This window comes from Nanorana parkeri, unplaced genomic scaffold (assembly GCF_000935625.1).
Source record: "Nanorana parkeri isolate BGI_ZX_2015 unplaced genomic scaffold, ASM93562v1 scaffold253, whole genome shotgun sequence".
NCBI lineage: Eukaryota > Metazoa > Chordata > Amphibia > Anura > Dicroglossidae > Nanorana > Nanorana parkeri.
This window is the reverse complement of record NW_017306521.1, coordinates 256,971-264,743: the sequence shown is the minus strand read 5'-3', so window position 1 is coordinate 264,743 and position 7,773 is coordinate 256,971. Positions and strand designations below refer to the sequence as shown.

At 41.1% G+C, this 7,773-nt stretch overlaps 1 protein-coding gene across 3 annotated transcripts in view; it reads right to left on the bottom strand.

Annotated features, from left to right (window-relative positions):
* Positions 1-7,773, bottom strand: part of TPST1 (tyrosylprotein sulfotransferase 1) — a 94,480-nt gene that overhangs the window by 11,157 nt on the left and 75,550 nt on the right. For all 3 annotated transcript variants that reach the window (XM_018556802.1, XM_018556804.1, XM_018556803.1), the window contains one exon: positions 5,597-5,647. In XM_018556802.1, coding sequence (XP_018412304.1) covers positions 5,597-5,647 — 51 coding nt within the window. The remainder of the gene's footprint in view (positions 1-5,596; positions 5,648-7,773) is intronic.

Below are 7,773 nucleotides of genomic sequence, written 5' to 3'. Positions count from 1 at the left end.
CCCCACTCCTATGAGGATTTTAGCTTTTAAGTTAAAAATCCTGCTTTAACATTCATTAAGGAACTAGGGCATCCAAAAGCAGTTCAACGGGGTGGGCAACACAGCAAACAAAAAAATGCTAACAAGCCCACAAAAACCAACAGTGTAGAAACTGGGGGTTGCCTACAGCTCAAAGAGCTGTCTGCAGGACCTTTCGCCAAAGCTTACATCAGCTGAGGCCTGAACATTCACCTGGTAAAACGTATGAACAGAAAACCAGTTAGTGACTTTGCAAATCTGAGAAACAGATGCCTGATGCCGAACAAGCACCTGGAGATCTAGTAGAGTATGCCTTGACAGGAGGGTGGCTTTACATCAGACAAACTTGTATGATGATCAGCCAAAGCTCCTGAGGAATAGTACATGTAAAGTACAACAGTACTACATGCAGAACCCAGTAAGCATGTCATATTTCAGAAATCCTTCATCCATTACATGGGCATTCTCCCCAAGGGAAACCTCAGGGAACTGGATCACACCAGAGACTGTGTCATGGCCCTGGACCTGTAAAGAGCTCAGTGGCTAACAATCCAGTACAATAGGTGTCTGGGAGCACCACAAGTAGAGGCCAGGGCCCAAGGATCACATTGCAGGCCAGCTCTGCAATGTTCAGTCAGTCAGGGTCCAAGTACGGCCTCTAAGGTGGCTCAGAGGATTAGCCAATCTGGGTAGCTGCCTAACAAGCTCAGCAGTATAGTGCTGAATCTTGTTTGAATAAGAGATATCTTTTTTTTTATAAAATACGTAAAAAACATAGTTAAAATGGATAAAAGGATGTCCATCCTCCTAGGGCACTAGTAAACACCTGAGGCATGATAGGAGTGGCAGGAGTTATAATTGGCTGGTCAACAGCTTTTTTTTTATTTTATTTCCTGTGACCAATTCCTCCTGTAGGCAGCAGTATAGCCCAATTGTCTCAGATCATTCCTGATCCTGTGTCCCTTAATAGATAATAAAGAAAAGCATTTTATTGCCTTGTATTCAGCAGCTCTTAATCTCATGGATGATAAAGCATATGTTCAAGCACTGGAAAGTCTAAGACTAGGTTTACAAAATCACCTACAACAGCTGCCTCAGCTGTATATATGACACATACAGTATGGATTTAACTAGAACTGCTAAATTTCAGGATTTACAGTCTCCTGCATGTCGCAAATGCTGAAATGATATGATACACATTCAATATGATGTTGGTCCATAGTCTAGAGCTATTGGCACCAGATTATCAAATTATTTATTTCTATGATAAAACGTAAAGTTCCTGTCACTTTGTATCCCAAACTAGACATCTAGTAATGTCTTTGATTTGTACTTCTAAACAGGTTTTAAGTTATAATAAAGTCTGTAAGTAACTGGTTTAAAGCTGAACTTCATGATTTCTGTCACGAAAGCAATGCATTTAATTTTTTTTTCTTTATTAAACAAAGCCTTACTTTTTGAGTAATGAATCATTCTTTTTTTCATAAGAAGTCATTAGCTGCTTCCTAAACATCTACATTTCCTTGGCGCCGGGTGGAGGATCTGTGCAGGTGCTGCACCATGGAAGTTCTCCAGTGTGGTCGGCATTTATGGGTGGAACTCAGGGCTGTTGCATGCTTTCTGGGAAATGCCCACACATTGCAATGCATGGATGTGGGCAGGATGCAACCAGGTACAGTGCAATCATACATGCCCACAGTAACACATCACCACCAACCTTTCACTACAGTACACAGAGGAAGATGCGTGACCAGGAGCCATTTTTCCATTATAAAAAAGCGGCGTCTAGTCGCACAAACAGGAAGAAGGCAGGCAGGCATGAAAAGGCAAGTTTGGGGGACATGAAACGAGGGAAGAAGGGAATTCAAATAGAAAATGTTTTGGAAGAAGATAAGTAGATACCTTGTTAATTATACAATATTCCTCCTGGTTGGAGTTCAGCTTTAAATCTGGGCCAGAATTCAGATATCCAGGTTTCAGTTTAGTTATCCAGTACCATACTATGAAATCTTTACTAACAAGCTAACTTATCTGAGAATAACTAGTGGTAACCACCAATAGGCCTAAGTAACTTGGTGCTCCTAACACATGTAAAATCTAATTTATTCACTTGCGCCTCATGTATTTTACAGCTGGAAAGGATTCTGTACTCAGCAGAAAAAGGGGGACCATCACTTTGTGTTTTATGTGTACAAAAGAGGAGATCTGTGCAATAAAAGCAATAGAGAAACATGACTCATTCATGTACAGTATGTGTGTGGTAGAAGACTGTAATATTAAAAGTCTGGGTCACTGGCACTATTGCACACAAGAGGGCTCTAATCTACATGTTAAACAAGCAATAAATAACTAACAGATGCTTGTTTCTAATGTCATTGTTGATCACAGAGACTTTCAAGAACACGTTATTTATTTCTGGGGTTTTTTCTTCTTACAATTAGTTCATTAAGATCAGAACTGGCAGTCAAAGATATAGTCGTTCCACAGCTCTGCTTTCCCATAACAAGAAGGTCACAGTCTCCTTTACAGATTACTCATAATATGAAATATAGAGTACAAATGTAAAGAATGCAGACGCTAGAATTTGGCATGCGTGCAACAACCTTCACAGAGGGTCAAGCTAAGAACATATTTCCACTGGGGTCCTGGTAAGATATAAGAAGCCTACAGATGATTCACCAGTGTCCACTCAAACTTTTAAGCGAAGGCTCACAAAGACATCTTCAACACAATGATGGTGAGAGTATAGCCGTGTTAAAGTGTTTGTAAACCCTAACAAAGAACTTCTTCAATTTGCTCCCTTTTGGTCCTTTAAATATACCAATAAAAGCATTTTGTTATATCTGTATATAAGGTCAAATAAAAATACCGGTTAACCATTAGGAATTCAAGCTGTCCTCTGCTCGCTGCGAGTTTTATCTTAAGGTGACACTAAACTCAGGAGTTAAATCTTAAAAATGCATTCAAGTACCTTAACTATTAACAAAAATGTATCTTTTTTGTGTATCACTCGGCTGTAGATCCTCAAATCATCTCTGAATTGGTGCTGACACTGTCCTTCCTTCAGTAGGGTGGCTACTTTTGTTCCCTATGGTCCCTGTGTGTGTTGTAAAGTAGCCACCACTCCGAGCTCATGATGGACTACAATCTCAAAACAAATTAGTAAACTAAACGTGAGATTGTAGTCCATCACGAGAGTGAGCTTGCAGCGGTGACAACCTTACAACACATTCAGGGACCATGGGAAACAAAAGTAGCCACCCTCCAGAAGGAAGGCGGGTGTCAGCACCATTCAGAGATGATTTGAGGATTCTCAGCTGAGTGATACACAAATAAGATACATTTTTGTTGATAGGGTATTTGAATGTATTTTTAAGATTTAACTTCTGAGTTTAGTTTCACTTTAAGAAAGTTAACTCAAAATCTCAAAGAGATTTAGGCCCAATTAATACCTGCAAATGGGGTCAATCTTATGAGTCCAAGAGATTAATGTGATCTCCTGTGGGCAGGAGGCACTGTATAATCCAATTACAACTGCCAGAGTTTGTTTGCAGGCTGTTTACAAGTAATCACACAGCCTGCAATTACCTGCGGATGACTGCAACTGGATGCACATGGTATGCGTTCGGGTGCAATTGTCCACAGGAAAGCCATCCCTGGATTATACAACACCTTCTGTCCGCAGGAGATCACACGAGTCGCATTGAGAAATTTGGGATACTTATGCAATTGGTCCCATTCACAGGTGTTCTCATCTTGGACTAAAAGTTCATTACACCCTATGCTGTGGATAAGAAGAAAGTAGAAGTGGTTGAGTGAGATGTGTAGGAGAAAAGTTAAGTGAAAGGGTTAACTAAACTGGATCAGCAGCTGGATAAAGTGAATGGTTGGTGATTGGTAAGAATTGTGGGAATACGGACACAATTTATACTTGTTTTTGATGCTGAAAACACTCCCCCTCCAACAACTGCACCAGTGTCAAAAAACAATGTACCACACTGAAATATACTGAACACTAAAATGTGAAACTGCTAAGGGCTTCATCTACTGAAAGGGCCGGTCCAACTCTCCATACTTCTATTTTTGTTAGAATCCGGAGAGTCGACAAGAACAACTACCAGAACTATGCAGGGTAAAGATATGGTTTGACTCAGTCCTCCACAACGGAAAGTACTTTTTCCTACTTGTAACATATTTACTTGAATAAAAATATCCAAAATGAATGTGAAGGTTGTGATCTACTTGGCAGGCATTCCTGACCACTTCCAAGTTCCCCATTCCTCCCAAATTGCTGCAGAGCAGTAGATTTTGGTGTCACATTTCTGCCACAGACTCAAGTTGTCACAAGACCTGGTAGGAATTGGTGTGGGGTAAGGTGAATATTGGTAAAATAGATAGAGGTTGTAACCCTTCCCCATGCTACTACACAGGACATTAAATATAAATTCAGTTCTGTCCTCAGGTTCCACATAAACAACCTTTCATTCTGGCACAAGCTGGTTCTCAATATTGTGATCCAACAAAAGATGTCTACTTATTTCGCTGTCCTTGTCTCACAGGGGCATGTGGATTTAATTGGGCAGAGATTTGGTTCTAAACTGATGTTTGCAGTTATGCTGAATACCCTGGCAGTCATGGTCGTATAAGAATTTCAAATAGAATTCTCACAGGAACACGAGTAAGCCAATTGTATAACTAGAGAAATTTGTGCATGACAGACTACTCCGAAATGTTCAAATTGCTAGTGTCTCTTTCTAACCCTTTGACTGCCAAGGGTGTATACTATATGCCATGGCAATCAAAGAGCTACAAAAAGCCTGTTTGAAAATCACGCTCACTTTTCTCTGTTTAGAAGAAGAGATTCAAGAGGCTATAAATCACTTCTACATGCCAGCATATGTTTCCTCCTTCCCCCTAGTGGTCCCTGGGCTCACCAGGCTCCTCTGTCAGCATTGCCCCCTTGCAGCTGCACCCAGTATGGAGGGTAATGAAACAGTGAACGCCTATTCATTGATCTCCCCTTTGAATCAACCCAGAAGAACTTCTGGAATCAGACCTTCAGCACACTGGCACTGGCCAGTTAACGCTTAGATCTAGGAATTGTGGCTGGGGGCAGTTGACGCATCAGGGGGTGTAAAAAAAATATTGCAAGAGTTTTAGCCTTTTTCTATGTATAGGCTGCAATTACAGATGCACATTTTGGCAGCCATGCTTAGTCATTATATGACTTTCCAGTCACTATGTGTACAAAACACGCTGTGCTTTACTGCACCTTCTCACAGCGAGTCTAGCCGAGTATGTGCATGTGTGCGCGTCTGTCTGCCCTGACACCGTGTGTGCGCGTGTGTCTGCCCTGACACCGTGTGTGCCTGCCCTGACACCGTGTGTGCGCGCGTGTATGCCCTGACACCGTGGTACAGGCACAAGAAGCCACCAGTGGAAATGCTCTGCTTATAAAGCATTACGATTTTATGTAACTGGTTTCTATAGGACATGCCACACATTTATCTTATTAAATAAAAGCCAAAATCTTTTGGTACATAAAACTGCAACCAGTATTATTCTATTATTATTTTACCTGAGGCGCATCTCTCAAGAAATCCGGAAGTTGAAATTCACCTTTAAAAACCTAAAAGACAAAATGAAACATAAAAGTATTCATGAGTACAAAACTAATATCGACAAAACTCAAAAGTGGCATATCAAGTTATTTTATTTAAACATGCTGAATCAAAAAGTGTGCTGGATAAGAAGATCTGCAAGCATAATAGAAAAAAATGAAGCAGCACCAGTGCACATAGTAGCACCCACTACATTAAATATTGTAATATTACACATAAAAAGATACAATGAACATAACTTCCTTTGAGAGGAGGAAAGAAGTGGGTTACACTTACTTAAAGGAGAACTATGAGGTGAGTGATTTCCCCTCATCCTCATAGTTAGAGCCGACCTGTAACAAAGAAACTGTCACAGGTTGGCTCTATTGATCGGGAAGTGAGCAAATACATACCATCGCTCGCTCATTTTACGATCATCTCCCTGCAGAGAGCGTAGACTATGAGTCACCGCTCCCCGCAGGGATACCCCCCTCCCCTTCTCCAGTGGGAGGGGGTGGGCACAACTGGCTCTACCTCTAGATAGCTCGCTGTCAGGATCCATCCCAGCTGCGGAGCTCTCAGTATATCGCGGGCTATAGCCCACGATATACTGAGCTTTGGGACATTGGAGAAGGTTAGTATATGTCCTCCTGTGAACCTAAAGAGAACTATTGGGGCAAAAAAACAAACACTTACTCCATAATTCTCTTTTAATTCCAGAAAAAGAAGATTATATAGCACTCTAGTAAATAAGAAAACTGTAACTTACAACAGTTTATGCCACAAAAGGGGACTTAAAATTGTTCATGATGTACAGAGCTTCCAAATTATGTAAGAAAGTGTAGCTTCTATCAACTGGAAACATCCAATTTAAATTCTTAAGCCACTGAGGTCTGCAAAGATGGAGCACGAGTATGTCATAAAGTATGCCAATTTGACATGCCTACCCTTTATGTATGTGTCCATGATAAGGATAACAGAATGTGTGTTCCTTTAGTGGTAACAACTTCGAATGTTGCTACTTTCTCTTTAAAGTCTTTGCATAATATGTCCATTCTTTATAAATCAACGTACAAAATAAAAAACAAACAGTGCTAGTCCTCTAAGCTATATAATCCAGGCAGCACCTGTCCTGCTGACAACAAAAGATAAATCCGATTACCTTGAGTGTGATGAATACATACATTATGTGGACAACCTTGTCGCTGTGGCCTATTTCAGCCAATAAATCCTGGACAGCTTGGCAGCAGGCCAGCAGCCCAAGAACATTTGCGGCAGCAGAGAAAAGAAAAATATAATGAGAAGACGGGGAAATAGGGAGGGAGCGTGTTCCGTAACAATGTGTTTTACACAGCAGAACAATAAAACTAAACTGCATAACGCTAGCAACTGGAACACCTTTCCATTAAAAAGGTTTCAAAAGTAAAAGCTGCACATAAAAGGACTAGCACTTCCTGTGGCCTCCATAAAAAGTGACATTTCTGCATATTTCACTCGAAAAGCTGAACAACAGGAAAGCAATAGAAGCAAAGGAGAATAAGGTAAAACAAAAAAAAACCCCACATATTACACACGTTATTTGGGTGACCTTTTTTGGTGATATAAGTCATTTCAGGGAGGTGCCCTCTGTCAATCCCCCATCTGTTCGTGGGATGGGGGGGTTGGTGCAAGGAAAAATAATGGCAGATATCAAAAAAGCTAATGCTTTCTTTGCCATCTGCTGGGTTTTTTAGTGTTCCGACAGCTGCTGCCATCAGGGAAAAAAAAACAAAAAACCCCGGCATAGGAACTAATAGCTAGATTGCTATTGGTCGTTTCAATTTGCAATAGCCAATAGCAAGCTGGCTATTGCCCCCGCCCTCTGCTGCTGTCAGTCAGCAGAGGTGGACCTGATGGAGAAGTTCAGGTCCACCTCTGCTGATTGACAGCAGTAGTGGGTGGGTGCAATAGCTAGTCTGCTATTGGCTATTGCACATTTAAATAGCCAACAGCAATCTAGCTATTATTTCCAATGACGGGTTTTTTGTTTTTTTTCTGACTGCCGGCGGCCCCGATATCTCAAAAAAAAAAAAAAAGACAGCACGGAAAGGTTTACTCTGCTAGATCCAGCAGAGTAAACCTTTCCAGGACAAAATGTTTCTCTCCCGGGTGTCCG